The sequence below is a fragment of the Labrus mixtus genome, chromosome 1, assembly GCF_963584025.1.
Source record: "Labrus mixtus chromosome 1, fLabMix1.1, whole genome shotgun sequence".
NCBI lineage: Eukaryota > Metazoa > Chordata > Actinopteri > Labriformes > Labridae > Labrus > Labrus mixtus.
Window position 1 is genome coordinate 30,113,005 of NC_083612.1, and position 24,904 is coordinate 30,137,908.

A 24,904-nucleotide genomic window follows, 5' to 3' on the forward strand; every position below is an offset into this window, starting at 1 on the left:
CATTCTATAGCTACATTTCCATTTGTGTTCTTGTAAAAAAAACTCCCTAAACAAACAAAGATTAAATTACTTCATTGAAGAAAAAGAAAACTGTCCATTTCCACTATGAACTGCAAAAAGAAACAATGCTTTTATCTTCTGCAAAGAAGCATGTGTATTTCTATTTAATTTCTATGGCTCTTCAGAGTTCCGTCAAAGCCCTCCTTGATCTGTCCCGTCATTGTGCAGAAGGAGATAAACAGTTTCTGACAGCTGCACATGGTTTTGACATTCTTCAGATCACAGATACACTGTCTCTCACAGACAGCCCATCAGAACACATTGCACTATCCACCATATCGCACGCCAGAGGGAGATGACAAATAAATTGCTTCCTACCTACAAATGGAAACATAGATAGTGGCAACTTCAATGGCGACCGCAATTTATGGATTATATTCTGATATGAGTGACTCTGCTTCTGTGGAACAACCAGCACGTCCCCAGCCAAAACAATTCAACTGTGAAAATCGCTCCTGCTGACAATAGTTTGACTTTTTGTCATCACACAATAGCAAGGTCATGTTTGATTTTATGGTTAAGTTCCCCCCTAATGAGCAGAATGGAGGCCAATTATTTTCAATCTAAGTCAACTGAAAGCTTAACATTTTATTAAGAACAAAGGTGAGATGGACTAAATCCTCCTCTGCTTCCCAAGCTTTCTTTAAAACTTGTGTGAAAATACTGCTGAAAGACTAGTTTAAATTGAAAATAATGAATCTGATGGTAGCGGCTAGCTCGGCCTTCATCTGATCTGCAAGGTTATTTCAGATGTAAGAAAGGTAGCCCTCGTCAAGTTGTGTACAAATTGTGAAGGCATGGCCCTTGCAGAGGCGTTTCTTGTCAACAGGCAAGACAGATAACTGTTTGGGGCCCCAGACAAGTAGGGGGGCACAGAGGGCTGACAAAATTCTAACTAAAGCAGCAACCCATAATGTGCAAATTTTGCAATGACAGTAGTAAACCTCCCTAGGGGGGGCCCCATCTGAAAGCATTCACTCTTATTGCCCTGCTGAAGCCTGGTTGGAGGGCCCCCCCAACTGATTTTTGCCTTGAGCCCCAATGGACTTTAGGATCGCCACTTGGCATTTGTACTTAAAAATGTTTTTCTCTTATTACTAGGGCTGGGCAATGATTAAAAGTTTTAATCGTGTTAATCGCATGAGTTCCTGTGATTAATCACGATTAATCGCATTGTTATACGCAAAATCCAATAATGAATTCAAAAGTAGTGTATAGCGCACTTTTATTGTAAATGTACTTCTCAACTTAAACAATGTAATCAAAGCAAATAAATACAAAACGAAAGCTTATTGCCACTGCAAGGGCATAATGTCATCCTGTTTGTTATATAAAAAAAAAATGCCCAGAAAGGTTTTAGGCTAAGAGGTATAATGAAAATGTCGGGACGCCATTTTTAAAGTGGGGGAGAGTGTGACAGGTCAATTGAGAACATTGATGTTTATTGTTTGGTTATCGGGGACCCCACAAACAAATGTTTGTTGTACTTGTCATTTTAAAATTCTTTAGTTTATAATCTTTTTGAATTCATCTTCAAAGTTGCTAATGTTAATGTATTTTTCTGAACTGCAAAATTATTCAAGCAGTTGATGTTGACATGTTATTAATTAAATGCGCTGCATAATCTACACCACTAGGTGGAGTCTGTGAGTGACAGTGACATGCAGGAGTTCAGAGAAGAAGAGTGTTGTTGTTGTGATGCTCCGGAGTTAGCTAGAAAGCTGTAGTTATTATTCAGCAGCTGAAGAGACTCGTAGGCAGAGTGAATGGAGGTACTGGGTCTTTGTTAAACGCTTAAATAAAGTGAAGACAAGTGAAACGACCTTTCAGCGTCCGCCTGAGTTTCTGGCTGCAACATATTTTGGAGTACTTATCAAGTACTCCGGTAATAAGAAAATTCAACTTCGCAGTGGTTACAAATAACTTTGGCTCTGTCGACTGCGCCGTCTGGAAGAACTTTAAAATGAAAATGGCCATGTAAAAGTTCCGTACACTTCTCCATGCTTGATTATCTGTCAATTATTTTCTGACTGTTTCCTCTTTCCTGTGAGCGCCGCAGCAGTCATGCGCAGTAGTAAGCAACATACTAGGCTCGCTCACGATGGAATTTTACAAAATAAAAGCCAGTGAGCAACAGACTTTTACAATAAGAAAATAAATAATAAAAACTGCGTTAATTAGTTTAGTTTATTCATTATTAATTAATGAGTTAAAAATAGCGAAAATAACGCGTTAACTTTCCCAGCCCTACTTATTACATTTAAGGCAGATTTATTGCCCAGCCCTAACTGACAATCGCAAGTTTAACATTTTAAATGCATGAACTATTCACACACCAGTAGAAGCAGCCCAATTAAAAACATTGGATACTTGTAACACTGGACTGCGACCTAACTCTTTCATTGAGTGGGGTCATTTTTTTTTTTTTTTTATCTTTCAGGCAGGTCATCCACCAACAATCCTGAGGAACCTACGAGACATGAAAGCCAGGAGCTCCCAGGAAAATATGTGGTTAGTAACTAAGATTTAACAATAGTGACTGTGCATTCACATTTGCAGTAATATATGATGTGAATGCACAGAGAGAGATAAAAGCTCAAGGTGCCAGTTCCCCCGGTAGTCTAAGCCTATAGCAGCATAACTAGGAGCTGGTCCACACCTGCGCCAGCCCTAACTATAAGCTTTATCAAAAAGGAAAATTTTAAGTCTATTCTTAAAAATACAGAGTGTGTCTGCCTCCAGGACTCTGACTGGTAGATGATTCCAGAGGAGAGGAGCCTGATAACTGAAGGCTTTACCTCCCATAGTACATTCAGAGACTGTAGGTACCATGAGCAGGCCTGCATTCTGGGAGTGTAATGTTCTTAAATTGTAATACGGCACTATTATCCCTTTAAGATAAGATGGTGCCTGACCATTAAGAGGTTTGTTAAAGAGAAGAAGGATTTCAGTTCATAGGGAGCCAGTGCAGAGAAGCCATTACAGGAGTAATGTGGAACCCTTTTCCTAGTTCTACTCAGTACACGAGCTGCAGCGTTTTGGACTAAGAGTCTTTAGAGACTAACAGGGCAGCCTGATAAAAGAGAATTACAATAATCTAACCTGGAGGTAACAAATGCATGAACTAGTTTTTCTGCATCGTTTTGCGATAGGATATACCTGATTTTAGAAATATTACGCCGGTGAAAATAGGCTGTCCTTGAAATTTGTTTGACATATCTTGATCAAATAGAACCGCCAGATTCCTAACAGTGGTACTAGATGCCAAGCTGATATCATTAAGATTAAGTTATATCATATCATCAAAAAGTCTCTCTGAGGTTTTAAGGGCCAAGCACAATAACTTCAGTCTTGTCATTCATTTTATACCTCTCTTCCAAGTGCTCAAACATTGGTGACTTTGTGTTTTTCTGTGTCATAGTTTCTCCTCTAGAGGAGCTCTGGTTGTGATTGCTTCAATGTGTAGAAAGCATTTGCAACAAAACAAGAGTGTGATACCAGCAATAGAGTGAAAGAAACCTTGGCTTGATATGATTCTGGCATATAATGTAAGAAAGCCCAAAATAAACTGGACTCGATGGTTAAACTTTTAAAGTCGGTGCGTATAGTTCAGCAGTTTGAATGAGCATCCTTGCCTGACCCTATCATCATGCACCAAACCACCAAGCTCAGTCTTTCCATCTAAAAGACGGAGACTGCCTGTCAATTACACTGCAGCAAACCACTCGGGAGGAGCAAGATTCCCGGGACAGCATTTGAGTCACTGGAGCCTTCTTACAGAAACACACGTACATATACTCTAGCCACACACACACACACTTCTTATTGCATAACCAGATGTCGTTTTTTAAATAACCATCATATTTTAGAGGCAGGCGGACCAACAGGCAGCTCTTTTGGGATTTGAAACGAAATTAAAAGCAAACATTATCCCTGCCTGTGGTGGTAATGAAATTTCCTATCTAAGCTAGGCTAATCTATAATATTATTTCACATTATAATGTTGGTTCTTTGCTGTGCATATTTGTTGACTGGGCAGTTTTTGTGTTACCACCTACCGCTTATGTTGAGGGCTGTATGATAACACAATAGTGTAAAAAAAAATGTCTTTGTGTCTGTGCTGTAAAGTTAGATACAGGGGTTGCACCTCTTCAATCAAAGCAGCCTTATTAAGATGTGTTTTGTGTTGCAGTAGTGAGCACACAAAAACCTTGTCATCTTTTTGACTGCCAGAAAGGGGAAGAACAGTGGCAAGTACACACTCCCAGCATGTAATCGTGACTTTCAGAGGCATCTCTTTTCAACTGTCTGCTTCTCACACTTCTCCCTCCCTCCCTCCCTCCCTCCCTCCTCTATTGTCTGCAACCTGGTGTTACAACCACATCTCTGCACTTTCAAATCGTCAATTTCTAGCCTGTACTCAATGAGAAGGGAAGAACAACATGTACATGTACAGCACAACATGGTCTAATATGAGAAAACTATGACACACAGTGAAGATAAAGACAAAGAAGAGATGGATGAAAAAAGGGAATTGGAGAGAGCAAGGGGCACAATGTCACATCAGTGTGAGAGAGTTAAGGAAAGCTCAGGCAGGTCATGAAGATACTCGAGGAGGATAAACACAAGGGAATTGGAAAGCACAGAGATGCAGAAAAGAGAAACTCGCAACACTCTGGCAGGGTGGAGGTCACATAATAACATGCATTTCTGCAGAAGATATTCAACCTTCTATCACCCCTCAGTAAGAACTACAGCGATGTGGAAGAGGCAGCAGAGTAACAGGTCGTATACAAAAAAGTGAAATAATGCAGTGATCAGAAAGCCTTGCAAGTCCCTCATCATGTTTCCATCATATTCCCCCACTGTTGTAACAAATGGTTTCCTGCCATACTCTGTCAGGTGAACATGACTGTACCTGACTCCAAGCCAGCCCAGAAGACTCACAGGAGCAGAATTGATTGGTCTCAATCAGCTGCATAACTAATAACGGTAATAAATAGTTTATGAAGCCAGGTGAGGATCAACATTTAGAAATTCTGCATTGAACTCTTTTTGGGGGAGGGGGTGTATTGAAAGAGTTTCTGTACATATGGACCTGATGTATTACGCAAGTACAATTCACAATCCCAAGGAGTGCTGGATTGTAAATCAAAATATTAACATTTAAATTGAACTCCGTATGAGATAATTAAATCCTTGTCAGACAGCTATTACTGAAAACAATAATTTAAAAGCAATAACACCAAGATAACAACCTGCTTTAGTTTGTCAGCTTCTTAAAAACTAAAATTGTAACAGCTATCAAAGAAGACTGAGAAGCTAATTTACAAAATGCAAAACTTTTCCAACAGCCAAATGAGTGCAAATGAGACAACTAGAAACCATCTTCTATTTAAATAAAATGTGAAAGGGAGAAATGCACCCCTAAGGCCGTGTTCACACTTGACTTATTTTTTCAGAAAAAAGCGCTGCCTTCAGCACCTTTTGAGCGCTTCTGCGTGAGTGTTCAGTAACCTGAACAAAGGGATCAAGCCTACGGTGCAACCGTGCCGGAGCAGACGCACCAATTTAGCACAGAAAAGAACAAGCGGGATGGGGAAGTGGGTGTTGACGGACAAGGGTGCACGGACTCGTAACGGACCAGAGCAGACGCGCAATGCATACATATCTGGTGGAAGTTTGGGTCGTCTACCAGATAGCTTTCTACCGATAATGTTGGCTGGTAAAATGGCAAATACAGTGCAACCATTTGCATTGGCTTTGGCGTTTGAGGATGCGCCGTTTATGGGTGCATCCATCTTTTTTGTCACCGGTAACTAGGGAAGTAGGTTACTAGGGAAGGTACACGTGCACCTACTCGACTCGTCCTGATTGGTTAGCTGTCAGAAAGGCGCTTGACGTCAGAAAGGTGCTTGACGTCACACGGCGCTTTTCTGAAAAGTTAAAACAATTAAACGGAAAAAGGTCATCCATTTTCCTTTTTCCATAGGGTTGTATGTAAAAAAACAAAGGCGCTAGCAGTTGACAAAAGAAGTAAAGTGTGAACACGGCCTAACTACACTGTAGAGCTCTGCTCCTGTGCTGTTTTCATTCAGCCGTTTTTCATGCATTTTTGAAAAAGATTGCCCCCCTCTCAAGCAAAATGAGCTTCAATGTAAAACATATTCCAATTCATCAAAACACAAGCCATAACAGCTGCAAAATGTACAGCATCCTAATGGTGGCAACTGAAGTACAGTATTCAATGGCAACTGTTTGACCCAAGAAATAAACATATCTGTCAACACAGTTTGTCAGTGATATTCAATATTATATTTTTATATAATTGTCAAAGATTTTTATTTTAGCCGTTGGGCCTAAATCCTGGCATATACAGCCACACTTTATCCAGATATGAGGAGGTGTGTGAGATCTGGAGCCTTCAGAAGGAGACTGTGATTCTGTCTGAATGAGCTGAAAGCTACGTGATAGAGGATGAAACAGGTATCACATCTGTCAGGTCGAGGCTGCTCCCAACAAGCTTCCAAGTCACCCTCTATATATGTGGATAGAATTGAACTCAGTCTATATGAGAAGGTTGAAGGTGCTGACAGCTGTTCTCTACAAACAGATGCTTGACAAGAGCAAAATGCACTGAGCTGCAAAACTAGATGGAAGTGTGTTAGGCTGGAATATATCACAAGTGAATCAGACCTCAAGATGAAGTAGATCTTAGAGGTAAGTAATGTGAAATTGTGATCATTTATTACAATCCCTTCATTTTGAATTCCCTCCTTAGTTTATAACATAGCTTAATATTTTGCTGCTCGCTTACAAAACAGCGACAATTACGAGGTCCTCCTTACCTAAACACTCTCATCCAGGGCTACACTCCCTCCAGCCCACAACGCTCTGCCAATGAAAAGTCTGATCCAACCTTCACAACAGGTCATTCAATCAATAATTATTTGTATAGCGTCAACAAGTGTTTTCTCGAGGCGCTTTACAAAAGAGCAGGTAAAAGACCATTGTTAAGAAAAATATACGGGGAGATGGGATGAGATGCAGGAAGGATTTCTCCTTTGTATTCCTCGCGTTACTGTTGTCCACACTTCCCTGCCGCTTAGGTGGAGGTCAACTTCCACGATAAATGTAGCTTCCATGGATCTACAGTTCTCCGATGATAACAAATAAGCAACTAGAAGAAACTTTCTTATCAAAAATTAAACATGTATCTTGTGAATTAATCCTCCACCTTTAGTTCCCAAATGTAGTGTAAAATATATGAAATGAGTGCTGCTGTCTACTCTGTAGGTGTTGTGTGAACATACTTCAGGAGGACGCAGCCAGAGCCACTGGAGGGCGCAGTCCAAAACACCTGGATGCTGTTGCGTCTGCGAGGAGTGCTCTCTGTCACAGCAGGGGGGCAGTTGGTCATATACTGTGTTTCCTCCTCATCAATTATCTGTAAAGCAAAAGCAAATTCACACAAACATTACAAATAAATATAAATGTCCATACAAAATATGTATTCTTTTGTTCTATGAGAAAGTACTTCTAAACATAATTAGCTGCTGAAATGGGCATGGATTTAATATTTGAGGCACATAAAGGAATTTTAGGAAAGTCAAAAATTGCAATGACAGTTTCCCCTTGCAAACAGTAAAACATTTAATACTTTTGTATTGAAGGTGGACAATCTGATGTGTGGTGCTTTGTATTGACAAGCTCAAATCACAACACTCAAAAAACGGCACACGTGAGCAGAAATAAAGTTTATCTCCTGTGTTGACACAGAAGAACAACATTTCATTCATATTATTAATACACTGTTAGCTCCACCTAGTAAAACAAGCTAACAAGCTCTGTTGAGTGAGAAAAGGGAGTGTCAGTGCCGTGTATTGCCCCCTCGTACCTCGTTCCTTGTCTGCTAAGTGAGTGACAGAACGGAAAATAGAACCAGGACGTCGGACAATAGGACACTCCATTAGGAAACAATAGAATTAAGCTGATTTTGTCGCTAAAGCTAGCTTGCCATGCATGCAGTTAGGGCAGGCTGTTAGTTTTGGATCATTTTTGGTTTTCTGCGGATGAAAGCTTTTTTACTGATGCTGATACAAGAAGTCTGACTGTTGGCTAGATGCTGGTAATTGAGATTTTCCAAATTCCAATCTTGGTGAAAAGAACTGCTTCTAGTACAAAAGTACAAAAAAGCTATTTGAGGCATTTGACACCGAATAGCAAAGCAATTAATCCAAACGAGTGAATAGTGACACATAGTGCTGTTCTTTCACTTTCAACAATGTGTGTCAGCCTTGTTGGTTCGAGGTCGCTTCTACCTGGAGCTACAAAGTTTGCCATCTCGGTAGAAAGTAGTAAAACTTTTTAAAATGAAATCAGTTCAATCAATTCATAAATATTCAGGTTAAGCATAGACGCATCACAGCGATGTTCAATCATGATGCCAGTATGCAATATTGTAATAAATCAAATACAAGCACAACAGCATGCAGCACTCTATACTCAGATACACGCCTGAGACATTAAGCATCTCATTGATTTCAGCTGTATGGGAAAAGAGTGGAGCTGGTTGCATGAGGGAGCACAGCCGGCAGGCTAATATTCACTGCCCTGAGACCAAGGATCTGTTTGATAGGAAGTGACATCAGGGCAGTAAAGTCGGAGAACTTTCTCACTCCATAAAGCTGTCAGCAGAGAATTTCCTTTGTCATGCCATGTTATGAATGAGCTCCCTCAGAAAGTGGATTGTGTGTGGATGTGCATGTGTGTATGTGTGTGTGAGTGTGTGTGTGTGAGTGTGTGTGTGTGTGAGTGTGTGTGTGAGTGTGTGTGTGTGTGAGTGTGTGTGTGAGTGCGTGTGTGTGTGAGTGTGTTTGGAATCAGTGAGAGAGGGAGAAAGAGAGCCTGGGACCTGTGTGTTTGTGGAAGTGCTATGCATGTGTGTGCGGCCCATCTTGGACTGGCAAATTACAACTCCCCCCTCCCTAATGTTCCCATGGTTTCTAACAGGCATCCTGTGGCCAGCCTGACTTGACTGCAACACGTGTTAACCAGCAAAGCAAAGTCTCCTGGACATGCATTTAACACCATCTGCAAAACGAAGCAACCAATTTGCTGCAAAGTGACCTTAAGACCCGTTGTCAATAAACGTGTCTATTCCAGGTTTTTTAAATTTTCAACCGAAAGCAGCCAAAATGTGTGAAGGGAAGAGAAAACTGTGAGTCTATATTGGAAAGACAGTGTTTCGTCTATGCAAGAATTAGTTGTATCTGAGTCAGAGCTTGTCTCTACCGCAGCTGCTCAGTCCTGAATAAAATGGGGACTCTGGAATGATGAATACAAATAGCATGATTTGCAAAGAGGTTACTTGTCAGAACCGTTTTGTTGCTGTAATATCAATTCATCCTTGAGAAATGATAGTATGTAGACCTGCTTGTTATACTGACAATCATGTCATATGTGACACTCCTAATGGCACGGATTTCAATCCTCACAAAATAATTTGCCTGTTCTTGTTCTATCACTTTTCCCTGCTAAGACGTGATGTCTTGTCAGACAATACTACCATTGCCCACTGTTTTACTCTCCAACCAACAACTAGACACACACACACACCCACATACACATGGAAATGCACACAGTGGCAGCTGACCTCCCCAAGAAAAGCTCAATAAAAGTGCTTTTCATCAAGAGCAGAGCTGTCCTGAGACAGCTTGGATGGGGCACACCAACAGATTTCAAATGAGCTGTATGTTAAATAAAGCCTGACGTCTTCTGTTGCGGCTTATTTTCTCTTTCTTTTCTCTCAATGCCTGGAAGCCCGCCCACCCAGAGCTCTTTCAGAAATGGAGAATTGGTGTGTTTGGGTGTGTTTTTGTCTGTGTGTTAGTGTGCTTTTTAATCACATACAAGATATAAATCATGAAAGACTAACTGCGCAGGTGATGGTAGAGGGATATCTCTTTGGACAGCAGTTTATTTTTACTGCACTGTCACATGGTGCTTTCAACAAGACAGGTGATCATCTGCAGCTGTGAAAGAGACCTTATCTGGCTGGAGACGAATCAAAGGCAGGTTTCACTAATGACACACTCATTCTTCTTACTTCTGATGCTAACATCTAAGGGCTGCGATCACAAATCTATCAAACACATCTATGATTCTCTGTGTACTACACACTCCGCCTCGTCCATGTGTGGAAGGAAGTGACTGAACATGACTAAATGATGTAGTGCTTACGCTCTTTGCTCCTGACATTTAGCAAACCGTCGCACCATGCAAAACACTGCCACATGGCTGAGGTGCAAGCTCAAGGCTGGCGCTAAACAACAACAGCGTGAAATCAATTGCAAGGATAAATAAAATTGAGAAAAACCTTGTCGTTTATTCCGGGAAACTAGGTGTGAGATGCACACAGGGCTAAAAATGTTGTCCCATATACAAGGTTCAGGTTCACTGAGAGTGCCACAGCAGGACAGGGGCCATGATCAAAACAGCTGTAGTGAAAGCCTCCCCATGTATTGTACTTCTGGTTCAATCAAATAATAAGGTTTTATGTGGGAAAGAACTGAAACTGACAGGTTCTCAAAGTCTCAAAAGGAGATCTCTACGCACACTGTTAAAAGCATTAAGTAACTTCTTCCTTACAAGGTGTGCCTCTATACAAAAATATAACTTTAAAGGCTTTATATGCGATTTTTTGATCCAGCAGATGTCGCCCTTGAGCACCAGCATGAAACCAAAACAACTCGCGCTGCATTGTTGTGTTAGCATGCTAATGCTAGCGATCTTTATTATGCTCGTATCTTCACACTGCATGTAAATTTACCCGAAATAAGCGTGATCTAGAAACACAGTTAAGCAGTGAGTACAGTATGTTATTCTTCTTTTCTCTAGTCCCTCAATTAAACAACTTTTATACGCGAGGGGATGAGCCGGCCGGCTGTCCAGGCTCTGTAAACAAAGTGAAGCAACGGCTAGGAAAACTCTGAAAACATCACAGACAGTGGGACTCGGGTGTTACACCCATTGTAGACAGTCATGACTCACAGAGTTATTTTCAGAGGATATACTTGATTTATATTATATTTAAGTGTGAAAAATCACATATAAAGACTTTAACAGAAGGACTAGGAAAAAGGCTTAGGTCTTATAGTTGGTTGACTAAAACATATGCCTTGAATTATTTTTATTAGGAATACATTTCATCATACTGTTCCACACACCCCAGTAATTTTATTACATTTGAGTAGCCTACTTGATATAGCTCAAACCCTTAGTTTGCCATTCCTTTTAAATCAGCTGAAAAGGGGATGTCATCTTGTGCACTCTAAGCTCTATGAATTTCTTCAAACTGCAGCCTTGACTGAAATAAACATTTGCAGGACACAGTGATGGAAAAGGCATGAGAGCATAACAGCAACCAGTGAAAAGGAAGAAATCTAAAAAACTATGAATGTAATATTACATTCAGGTTACATAGCTTTCAATAAAGTTCTGTGACATGTGTTGTTCATCACTATGTTCATATCAGCCTTTCACCTGAGCCATCATTCTCGGAGAAGGAGTTCAAATGTTGTCATACTGATCACTGTTTTCTAGTAGAGCAAATTTCAATCAAACAGTTGCCATTCCATCGGCTACCGATGAAAAGCTAAGGACCTACTACTGAAAAGACAATGGTCAGAGAAAATCTTAAAGGCTATCAGGCCATATCTATAGAAGATAAAACAACATTTCATCACTAATTAGGTACTAGACAGCTAAGCTAACCTAAGCATTCTACTAATTTTAAGCTAACATAACTGTTAGAAAGCTATCATTCCATTTGTTAGCTAAAATCTCTGCTTTAGGGAGTCAAGCCTTCCCTGTTATATCCACTACAAGGAGGCATTCCAACACTATCAAATGGCATTCAAGAAATGTTTGATGGCTTGCTAATGTCGTAAGCTAGCAAGCAAACATTTCTTCAGCAAGGAGTTTTCACCTTTCCTATATCATCATGTAACACTATCAAAGGTAACGTAAGCTAGAAAGTGGCTGAATGCTAATGTTAGCGCAGCAGTACAACATTTTAACTAGGCCTATATTTATCCTTTCAACCCTTACTGTGATATCACAGTAAAACAGCGGCCTGGAAATATGATGAATAACATCTACATATGCTGTATATGTATGCTGTTAAGAAGCATATTTATAATAATTATATATTCTATGTAGGCTACTTCCTACATTAGTCCTACCGCAGGTGGAACTTCCCTGTAATTCTGAACGGCATCCACCTGTACACTCCCTACATACATGAGCACAGACAGATACGTATAACTCCTCAGATTCCACACATGTATGTTCACAGGCTTGCAAAGCCCGGCTGTGGGAGCTGTTAGTCTTTGAATGCTATCAAGCCTATTAGAGGAGGAGAGGTGAGAATACTCATGCTCTGACATGTGAAGACGGCAAGGCTGTGCAAAAGAAAATGTGTGAAGACCCCCAACCTGCCCATCTACTGTATGATCTGATTATTTTTTCACTCTCTTCTTCACACAAGTCATGCAACAGTGCTCGTGCTCGGGTCCAAGGGAAAGATGGGGTGATATAACAGTACACGTGTGGCTAGATTAGGATGAGTTCATTCATTGGAGAAAAAAAAGAACATACACATACGTGTGTGTTTTTTTTTTTGTAGCTGCTACATTACCTGGAAATTTCCAATGTAGTCCTCATCCTTGTCTCCTTCTGCACCTTCCTTTATGGCAATAAGAGTAAACCCTCTGAAGTAGGAGGGACTGGATGCAAACAGAGTCACTAGATGGAAGCACATAAGAGTGAGAACAGGCATCCAGTGAAAGAGTAATTGGAAGAATTCTCACTCCTTAACAAAACACATGTTCTATAAGGGGGTAATACATTCTCAAGTTTAATTATTTTTTCTTTTGCTAAAGTATTTCCCATTTTCTTAGAGATGGAGATGATTAAAAGGTTCCCTCTCAGCCTGGTAGTATTTCTTTGAGATGTTTAATATATTTTGCAATCTAACAGACTATAGTTTAACTTTCATTCAAGTTCAAATCAAAATGTATTTCCCTGCAATTTTAATCCTAATCAGCATCTTGAGAAATAGAAGTTTGGACTGAAAAATTACTAATTTTTAGAAAGGACAAAAGGTTTTATTAAACACAATTGGATTTCCAAATCCTTATTACTTTGCCTACGCAGTTGTTCGACTTTGGATGCTTGAGACTTTTAATGCTTATCTGGAGGGATGTGACCAACCACAGCGCAACATATTGTCGAGAAGAGAACGTGAACATTTGATCATCACAGAGCAGATGGCGCATGTTCATCAACAGTATCCATTAACTTTCATTTTGAACGAACGCAAATCGGGGACTTTTGACTTTGAACATTATATTTTACCAATAAAAGAGAATTACGATAAGATCGAAGAGTTTAAAGATGATTAATGTTAACTGTCATCTGCTGAAAGGGAATTGTTCCCACATTTTGCTAAAAACTTTAAATGTGCATTTCCCCATATGGATGAAGGATTGGATTCTAACCAACTTTAGTTTACTCTCAGGGCATTTTAATAACGAGTAATCCTTTGTAAAGTTGATTAACTAGTGTTAAGTTTGAATCGCCCACCTTTAAGTGTTTTAAGGAAATTGCAAGTGCAGTGCCAACAAATGCAGTGTGCGTAAATCTCGCGCACAAAGACCAACCTCTGTATGTGCTCCCCGGCTGGTAGCTCTCCGGGTCTCCCTCAACGCGCAGTCGAAACTCGTTGTTGACCTCCTTCCGATTGCTCTGAGCCCTTAATATCCGACTACAATACCCGTCTGCCTTCCCGGCTCTCTCAGAGGGCTCCTCGGTGAAGGAAAACATATTGCACGCTGCAGAGGAGATGAAACAAAGCAGGAGCAGAACGCGTGAATGTAGCCAGGTTGCTGTCATCGCGAAGGTTTCTGACAGCCAAGTTGATGCGCCGGGACGAGGGGATGTCGTCTGGGGGGGAAAAGGCGTCCCGCTTTTGTTTCGCTCTTCAACGAGAGCCAAACTTGCAAACTGCTGAAGTAGACTTGTGTTCTGCTAAGAGGGTAGATCCATTCTTGTGTGACTGACACAGAGAGAGAGAGGGAGAGGAGGACGGACTGGGATCTGCTGTGTTCTCTCGCTTTTTGAGAACTGAACACTGCGCACAGCTTCTGAGACTGGGGCAGAGAGGGGTCCGAGTGAGGAAATGTCCATGCGAGGACCGAGTGAGCGGTGTGTGTCTGTCTCCAGGGCAGCAGGAGCGCAGCTATTTACAAACAGACGAGGAGGAGAATCCACTGAACCAACAGACTGATAACAAAGACAAACGCTTCCACCAATGAGTGCAGAGAGGAAAAAACGCGTTTGACAATCTTGGACTGAACTCTCAGAGCGTGTGTAGTGTGTGTATTGTGTGTGTGTGTGTGTGTGTGTGTGTGTGTATTGTGTGTGTCTGTGTGTATTGTGTGTGTGTGTGTGTGTGTGTGTGTGTGTGTGTGTGTGTGTGTGCGCGCGCGCGCGTGTGTGCGTGTGTGTGTGTGTCATCACTCAAGAACACACACAGACACACACAAAAGAATTAATAAGCATGGTAAACGGTTGTCTCGGTGACTAATTAAACAATAAGAGTGAAATCCATTGGCTGGTTGAACATAATCTATGCTTGTAGTCGACTTTTCAACTGATTTAACATATTTATAAGATGAGGCAACATAACAATCTATATGCGAAAAAAGAAAGGAATAAGTATACTGATCCCTCTCGTGACTATTTCAGAGAAAGTCATAGATTGCATCCAGACACACATGCAGCTCCTACTTACGATCTCTTGCAAGCAAGTGTTGTCTACACATTTACTTTACATACTTTAGTTATAAAGCATCCTATGCCATGTTTAGTGGCTCAAAAAACAAACAAAACATTATCTGTGTTACATATATCCCTCAATAGTGATACACAACATGATGTCACTTAAAGATAAATAGGCCTTCATGTTTCTATTTTCCCCATCACCATCCATGATTTCTTTGTTCACATTTTTTTAACTCTACTATTTCAAAGATTTGTTTGCATTTAGTGAGAGGCTGGATAATCACGTTCTTCATGTCACCAGTTTCGTAATGAACTCTGGAGAAGAGTCACAGCTACACAGGGAAAGTCTTCAATTAGTCTTGCTTCTCTGAGCATTTAATCATGTTAGGAAGCATCACAGTCACCAACCTTTAGCCTTGTTTTAATACACATGGCTACAGAAAAAAAGTACATTTCAGATAAATAACAGAGGTTATATGGTAATTGCAGAAAAACATTACAGTGTTAGTGTTTACTCATTACTTGGAACCAACTGCTTTTGAATACACAAAGTTGTAGCCCCAGTTTATTTTCTACAACTAATTAAGATTATACGACATACCCAGAGATTACATTCTGGGATAAAACCTTGTGTTACTATATGGTTTCCAAATCCTCGTCTGAGAGATATCTTGATATTTTCTTTTTATGGTGGATATTCGAAAGGAAAGATTGGTCAGCCTTTAAGACCCTTTTGTTGTAATAATAGGTTCTTTTTTTCAAAAGAAGCAAATTATATCAAATGGTGACTTTAAGAATAAAATAAGTTGAAGAGACTGTTCACTCATTGTGAAGCTGATCAAAGAAACTTGTGCAATGTTCAAACATTTTTCAGGTGAAGCTGTTTTATTACACATTCATGCCCGTTTGATTTGGATTTCAAAAATACGATTCTTAGATAAAGACCCTGGCCGTCTCATTTGTCTTTTTTTCTCAGATTTTCAGTGTCTTCCACCCTGGTTCGTCTCCTCCGCGGTATCACACAGTATGTTCACACACGCTTTACACCTTCAGACTTCAGAACATCAAACGTCATGATCAGAATACGAATTCAGCTTGCTGGCAATAATCATGACCAATGGTTCTTCAGTAGGGAAAGTGTCCTCCATGTCTAGGTACAGTGATAAATAATTGATGAAGAAAACACGAGTGTGTGCAGTAATATTACATCAACGGTTGTGCATATTTGCTCAAAAGCATGGCTTTAATGTTGGTTTCAAATCCTGCTAATAACCCAACGTCTACCAGTTCCTGCACATTTAATGATCGTAGAGCTAGCCTCAAAAACGTAATGGGTGTTGGAACCAAACCTTGATAGAAAACAAGAGACTAATCACTTTTTAATTTATTCTGTGGTTCGCTTTGCTTTGACCCTCTGTGTCTCATTAACAGGCTAAGAAAGAAATAAAAATACTCTCCTAGTTGCTAATTGCTTCTTTTCTTGTTATCGTCCTCTCTTCTTTTCTGCTTTTTCTTCCATATCTCTGAAGCATATTGGTTTTGACAGCTGTCTTTTTCACAATGAGTTCTTGAATCAGTGGGGAACAAACATGACATATAGTACAACAACACAACACCAGGTGTGAAGCATTCAACTGAAAAGTATTGATTTATCCCCCCTGCTTTTCTTCTTCTCTCTAAATCCTGCTCAGGTGCTTGGCCACATTTGATACTTTGTGACATTTTCTTACAACACTCCCAGAGTTTATTTCAGTCTTCAAAATGGTTCAGCAGGCATCTAATGAGAATGTAACAACTTCTGATGGGCACTGACAAATGTAGAGTGGCTTTGCTCTGAGCATCTACTGCTGGGTTGATGGATGGATGATGGGGGACGGAATGGAACAAAGTCTGGAAAGAACACTACACCAGCAGGTGTCATGAAAGCATTTTGTCTCAGTCCTGCTGAGATGAATCTCTACAACCATGTCAGTCCTCAGGTAGTAACCAGCCTTTTTACAAAGTGTACCATACCTCTGAAGAATATCTGCAAGATCCCTACACTCCCTGTTACCAGTGGGGCGGAAAGGGAACAGTTTTTGGTGTGGTTATTCTCCGCTCTCTGAAAAATAACAGCTAAAGATTTAAAGCTAAAGATAGCTTAGAAAGATAAAAATCCAAATACTGTATGAAATCTCTGCATTAGGTACAAGAAACATAACTGAAAAAAGTCCTTTTGGGCTTCATGCCCACACATTCAGAATAAAAATAAACACATTATGAGCAAAGAAATAAGAGATTAACCTGCTGAATATGGATTACTAAAATGGTCTTTTTGTATAACAGCCCAGCTTTGTGTTCCTACCGCTTGCAGAGAAGTCTTTGTCTCCATGTTCTATTGCTTTATAATGTAAGAGAAATAGCCTGTGACCAAGGGAATGGGCTTTGAATGCCCAATCAGTCAATAAAATTCAAGTTATGAACTGTCATTCCCTCAACAACTATTCAGAGCTGTGGCTGCCCTTGTGGCGGGGCTCTCAGGCACCCAAAATCTCCAGTGGAGCCACTGAGCGGCAACAGAAGGAGATTGTGAATGCTGTGCTTCATTAACAGGTACATGTGAGGGGGGCAGGGATGTGGAAACAGAAACACTTAGAATAGACTTCACTTTTAGCTGACCTTTTCTGGACAAACAAGCGTTTTCTTAAAGTTTTTAAAGTGGACATAATTGTGAAAAATCCACTTTCACAGTGCTTGTGAACATACTATATTTGGGTAATCTGAGTGTCTACTGACCCACAAAATGTGAAATAAACCCATCCAGTCCTTTGTTTGTGGTCTACATAAGTCTTACAACACAGAGAAAAATGCTCTGATTCAAATTTGTTCAACTTGTGATGTCACAAGTTGGATTCTGGTAAAAGAAAACCCCCTCTCCTCCCCTGATATCTCCACCCATGGACTCCACCCCCGGTCTAGAACAAAACTTTTGCACAGGTCTACCTTTATTCTCGCTACAGAGGAGTGATGTCTACCGGGAAAACTCAGGGGGGCTCATTGCATTTAAAGAGACACACAAACCAAAACGGAGCGTTCTGAGAGAGCTGGTATATACAGGGTCACAAACCTCCTCTGGTGCTTGATTCATGTTATATTTTGACCAAAGCACAGCACAGATGTTTCATTTAGACCACAGGGGACTGTTTGAAAAGGTGGAAAATGGGTATAATATGCCCTCTTTAAAGATTACTAAAAGTGATTTTGATTCTGCTCGGTGCCACAGAGTTAGGTACAATATGTAAAAAGTTTGAGTCTGGTAAAAGAGATATCTATAGAGATATGACAATGTCACCATCTTTGGCCTCCCTCACTAGACTTTCCACATCTCATATCCTAACTTACTTCTTTCCTCCCTCACCACCGACATTAGTTTGACAGAACACATGTGGTCTATGATTGTGGTGGTATCAGTGAGTGAAGATGTTATTATTGGTCCAGACAGCCATTGTGTGTGTTTTTCCTCTGTGGTACTACCGCCTGCTGGTATCCTCTGAAGTGGTCTTGGCTGCGGCCACATCTAAGGGAACAAACCACAGCACCGGTTTCAAACAGGAGTTCCCGCAAAGTCAGGCGCCGATACAGATTTTAAACCCCATCCACCCGCTATCCTTAAAAAACCTGAGCTATCTTTTGGTTTTCAGTTCAAATAAAATTGAACTTAACTCATTTGCTTTTTTTGTATTGCTGAGCACAATATGAAATATTAGAAATGCTTTAAGCCAAAGTTTTACATTTTGAGAAATAAGCATATGCTTTTGTGCTAATAGTTATTTAAAATATAAGTTATAACCCAGATGTGTGTCTTTTAAATACAAGGCTACAGCAAGTATGATATTAACATCGCTTATCATAAAGACTGAAAAAATATGCAAAAAGTCAGCCCTGCAAAGATAACAAATTATCCTACCAGCAGCCCATATTTCAATTGTTTAATCCTTACAAAAAACCCAAGGAATATGTTAGAATGTACAATTTCAGCAGGGTGGTGTGATGGTCTAAACAGTTGGCAGGCAACAAGAAAGTTAAGAGAGCTATTTACATTAGACTATTTTTGAACACACGTTTCAAGTCTTTGTGCTAAGCTATGCTAACCTACTGCTGGTGTTGGATTTATAGTCACTGGACTAGCATCAGGGAAGCACAAATCTTATTCCGGTAAAACAGTTGTGAGCAAGAAAGTTCTCAAGCTCTTTTCAACGATTGTCATAGAAATGTGTGAAATAAAAGAATTGTTCAGGAATAATATGAGTCAAAGCCATAAACCTCCATTCTGGGTCTATGACTTTTACTTTACAATAGGTAAAAGTAGAATTCTGATAACTGATAATTGTTACTTTTGCCAATGGCACTTTCTGTCTATGCAGCTATTTGCATTATATACTACATTTGTCAGAACATATTGTACTTTCTATCATCATACAGTATCTCCGATTATCCACTCTTCTCGTAGCATCCCTGAATGTCTCTGCTCCTTCAAAAGCCTTTTGATAAAATCCTCGGTGCTTTGTTGTTTCCGAGAGGAATAGAGGTCAAGAGGGAAAATCAAATTAGACTCTCATTTGATCGTGGTGGAGAAGGAGAGCCTACTCATTAAACAGTCGAGCCCCCCACTGCTGAGCCATTACAGCCATATTTACCATGCAATGGCACTAAATGTACAACGTGAGTGTGTCTTTCATGTAGTTTCCACATAATTGAAGGAGAATAAGTTAAAGGACACATATAGGAGAGAAGGATGAAAACATATCCGAGTCCTGTCACAAAGTAATCCCAAAGCATTTAATGCAGGTAATCTATAGCCTACATCATTTCAGAACTGCACAATGACATGTGTGAATAGCTATATATCCTGAACTTTGGTGGATTTACAGTGCTTAGTATTTCTGTATAATAGGCACTGCTGCCACACAGAACAGCTCAGCATTCTTGGTCTGCTTACAGAGTTAATGTCTTTATTTTCACCCTGGCTTCACGCATCTAGGCCGGTAGGCCCCCATCTACTGCTGTGGAGGTAATGCATTCTGATGCCCGTCTAAAAGCCTGAGTGAAACATGTGCTGTTGGGAGGCCAGCTATCGTACGGGGGCCATCACAAATGATTACAGTCAGCCAGAGGGTGACGGGGATCGCCAGGTGCTGGGACCTGCTGAGGCATTACTTATTGAATCCTGTCTTTAGCTCTTAGGAGACCTGGGCCATATCTAAATGTCTTTGAGGAAATCACACACCCTGTCAGAAACTATTATGTTCCTGTCTCAGGAACAGAGCGTCTCAGCCAAAGTTTGCCGCTAGCCTGAAGGAGACAAAATGTAGTGTTAAGCTGCTGAAGGCTGGCTATCGGAGACTAAGGTGTTCGGACAATGATGTCTAAAATCAGGACATACAACAGAGTTTATTATAAAAGTTTTCTAATTCATAAAACTATCAGTGGCAGGTACTCTTTAGGTTTGTGTCCTCAGACAATACCTTTTTTACAAGCCATTTCAAAAAGGTGCTGCCACGGCAAGAGAGACACAAGAGTGAAACAGATACAGCACTTAAGTGTCAGACCTGATAGCATACACCATTACAGGCCATCTCACTGCACTGACACCAGCACAAAAAAACACTAGAAGGGACAAATTTTCAAGCAATATCTTCAGCCATCATTGACTGAAGAACCAGGATTGTGTGTGAGCACTTTATAGGTTTAGTGTATGTAGTAAGTGGCAATAAAAATTCAGTATATCAATTTGTGAGCAAGGTTATATAAAGTATTGTACGTGCAGCCTCTTGGGTGTCCTTGGAAAAGCAAAAATACATTACAGAACCTTTCTTGTATTTTGATACAGATTTTATTCTACTTTTTACTCGAATAACAAAATCCAGTTTAATCAAGAGTTCATTTGAGATCCAAGAAGTAGCCCTATGAAACAAAGTAATGCAAATACTAGATGAAAAACTGAACTCTATGATTCCATAGACATGCTTATAACAGCAGACATTTACTTAATGTCTCTTAGAGGACTGTGGGACATATTGTCCGTATAAAGTTGAAGGTCAGGACATCCAACTGTGTGTTCTGGTTTAAATGTCACATTAACATCTATGCTGTCTGTGCCATAAGTGCTGTGACATTCTCCAACATGGTTCTGGGCAACAGACTCTGACCAGCCCTTCATTCAAAATCTCTGTCGTATTTCACAATTGGTCTGAATAATTTACCTCAATTCATTTCATTCTTTGTTCCTCATCAAACTTGTGGTTATACTTGTACAGTCATGTCAGCGTCCTGGTCTGGTTCACTTGTTTGTGATACGATTTTTGTTACCAACATTTTCAAAGGGGCTTTGACCTTTTGTCGATCCAAGCACTCCACTTACTGCTGACCTTTAGCCTAAAACCCATCTGCATTAGCTGAAGACACTCTTGTGTTCGTTCCTCTCCAACGTCAAGCCTGGAAGCACTTCAGGTCCTGTATCTACCATAACAAGCCTGACATGGAAGTGCATGTTGTGGTACAAAAACAAGAGAGCAACTTGGTCATGAAGACTTTCATGTTCTGAATATCATTTCCATTAACCATAAAACTGCACCAAAACAATATCTCCATGGTGCACACACACCTTGTACAGCATTATGTAAGAAACCATGATACAATAGGATGATAAACAAAACCACAAAACTCAAAAGGGTGACTATTTTCACCTCTTCAAGAAAATGGTGATGTCTGAAAGGACTTTCTAAGCTTAATTCCACTGAAAGAATTGTAAACTGTTATAAATGAGTGAAACTTTAGCTTCACTCGGTACAGTGGTACAGGACTTCTCTAAAGAAGAAGATTGGTGCGTAGAAAATAGTGTAATCCCCTTTTTGACTAAGCAGTCATAATATGTGTTTCAGTTACTATCACATTTGGTGTGACCTTTCAAATAATGACTTGACTGAACATCACAAACGGATCTGAGGCATTATGAGGCACCACAATGGATCACACTTCATACTGTTGAGAGCGTAGACACATTTGAATGTGTCTAATGTACAATACAACACAATAACCTTGCATAAATGTCATTCTTTCTGAAGCTCATAAAGAGACTGTGAGAAAGGTGATGATTCAAAGCTTTGAGGTCATACTTATTGGTAGTGTAGGCATAAAATAACAGACACAACAATTCTAAAGTGGTCTTAAAAATTACAGCTGGAGTCTAATCCTGCCTGACATTTATAAGTATTAAACACAACATTTATTGCAAAGTATTTATGTGTGACGGCAATATATTGTGTGTGTTATGTTCTTTAGGTGGCCTTTAAAAAACACAGTCCATTTAGACTCAAAATACAATGCTTTTGGAAGGGGGTCCACCGAAGCAAATAGGGACACTATAACTTCTAGTTTCACAGAACAACTGAACAGAAGACCCTCTTTCATTAACTTATGAAAGATCTGATGAAGATTAATTTTGCATATGAATGAACTCAATCTCCCAGGCCCTGTTTACTCCTTGTATTCACATGTGTCTTTGGTGATCAGATGACAAGTGAACCGCTGAAAGCACAAGTACGCTCATGTTAAAATGCATCTATACATGCATTTTAAGTGAGCATTTGTGATTGGTTTAATACTTCTTTGCTCTGTACGCAGGCAAACACGATTTTTATCTTAAAAACATCGCTTGGTAAAGTGATGCAGACTTGCAGAGACAAAGAATGGAAGAGCTAATAGAGAACAGCAAAGAGAGAGGGAAGAGATAAATATGTACAAAGATTTATTCGTGACCTGAAACCCTTGTGATTTTCTTAAATATTGTGGTTTATCGTGAGTGTATGAATTACACTGCTGACTGGAGTCTATACTGACAGATAGATGAGAGATTTCTCCTCTCCATCTCTTTTCTGTAAATTGTATGGAGATTGTCAAATCGCTCAGTGTAAAGGTCCTCCCCTACAGTCCTTGTCCATACAGAGGCTCTTAAAAGCCCTTTGGAAAAAAGGTCCCTCACTGAATGAATGCAGGACAAGGTTTTTATACCATACTTACATTGCACAAACATTTAGTGCATGAGATAGTTTTAAAATACATTATAGAAAAAAAAAAATGCCTTGCATAATCTATTTTTATAGAATCTGCACACAGAAGCAGAATCTGTAGGCACTGGACCACATACCAGTAGTGTTCTGATGTCCTTTTGCCATGCCTTTGTACTCCCAGTAGTATTGATCAATCACTTATCAGCAGGCTATGGCTGTACAGAAAAAAAACAGTCCAAGTGGATTGAAGTTTAGTTATCACCTGACAACAATTTAGCTTTAACTAATCTCAGTTAACAGAAATTTTCTTTTGATATACTTTATTATACTTCATTAATCCCCGAGGGGAAATTCGGGTTTACACTGTTATTTTAGGGATATGCTTCTCACACACATAGGATAGAATCCCACACATGCACAAACAGGACATGCATTAGTGGAGAGATGTCAGAGTGGGATTGCTACACACTGCTATGCAGAGAGCCCACCAGAGCAGTTGAGGGTTTGGTGCCTTGCTCAGGGGCGCCTCTGCAGTGCTCTGGAAGTGGAAAATTTCCATATTATGGTCCGCACTAGGACTTGAACCGGCCACCCTCCGGTTCCCAAACCTAGTCCCTATGGACTGAGCTACTGCCGCCCCAAATATGCCTACCTCTGAAGTTGCTTGTTGGACTGTAAACTAGGCAACCCAAGGAAAAGGAAGACTTGGGTCAGAAATTCGTCATCACTAACCTCTTGCTACATAGGAAACATGTAAAAGCTGGTCATTGCTCCAAGAGGCTATTTTATCGCTGAATGACAGCCAATGGGTTGAGAGCTTGAATCTGGCAGATAACAGCCAGAGTTCTTTAACTCAACATTATAACTGATCCAGTTAAGAAGAGCAGGACAGACTTCCTTTTGGCCCTGGGTATATTTGTGTTCACATTGGAAACCTTTTTTTTTTATTGCTCCTTTCTTTTTTGATAACACTGCAGAAGGGTCCAGGCCCAAGCCCAATGTAGGCCCACCAATTCAGAGCTCTTCAACAAACTGCCTTGGGCCATGAACTCAGCTGAATCCCAAGGAGTGATGGGTGTGCTCTAAGACTGGCTTTCACAAAGTTATGAAGAGGAAAACCTCTCGGACAAACCGGTACCAGTCTGATGTGTCTACACTTACATTTTTGATATGGCAAAAGTTAGAACTTTAACAAAATCCTGCCAGTGCCAACACGTCTTCAGCACAATGCGTAGGGGTTGCCTGAAGATGTTATCCTTCTTCTGCCAGAGAGAGGGTGAGACAGCCAAGTCTTCATGTGTGTTCGAGAGCACACCTGGTAATACCTGAGCCAAACTGCCATGTGGGACTGAACGCCATGGAGAAGCCAGATACCTGTCCCATATCCTTATCTTCTACTTCTTCTTCTCCCTCCAGAGTAACTTCTTACCCAGTCTATTTGAACAACCCGTTAGATTAAACCTTTTTTTCCTGTGATATTTGGGTTGATGCTTTAGATAATTAAAGGAAAAGTAGTCTTACTAAATGGAATCACACAATATGCCTCTTCCGCTTCTCAACAACCTCTCAGGTGCTCAAAGGTGAATTAATGTGATTTTATTGACTAATGTAAAAGGTTTCATTTCCTTAATAGCTCCCTTTATGATTATATTTACAGAGACAACAATTCCACCAGGAAACCCTTCATTAAAGGAGGCAGAAGCTATCACTATTACTGGGCTTGTATGGTTGGCCTTGGTCCATAAATGAACATAGCTTGCAAATATGATATATTGTGGTCTTCAGTGTTTTGTTTGCATTTAATCAATCTTTGTTTGAATTGCGCCAATTCATAACAAATGTTATCTTACGACACTTCACAAAAAAGCAGGTAAATGACCTTACTCTTTGTTTTGTATAGGTTTGTTGTGCCATCTTTTTTTCTTCTTTGATAGTAATAACAGGATAGC

At 40.2% G+C, this 24,904-nt stretch overlaps 1 protein-coding gene across 1 annotated transcript in view; it reads right to left on the minus strand.

Annotated features, from left to right (window-relative positions):
• Positions 1-14,452, minus strand: part of spon1a (spondin 1a) — an 81,877-nt gene extending 67,425 nt beyond the window's left edge. The window contains exons 1-3 of the mRNA XM_061041550.1: positions 13,785-14,452; positions 12,761-12,867; positions 7,374-7,507 (exon numbers count right to left, since the gene is read on the minus strand). Of these exons, the coding sequence (XP_060897533.1) occupies positions 7,374-7,507; positions 12,761-12,867; positions 13,785-14,016 (473 nt within the window). The 5' untranslated portion in view covers positions 14,017-14,452. The remainder of the gene's footprint in view (positions 1-7,373; positions 7,508-12,760; positions 12,868-13,784) is intronic.
• Positions 14,453-24,904: the final 10,452 nt, after the last annotated feature.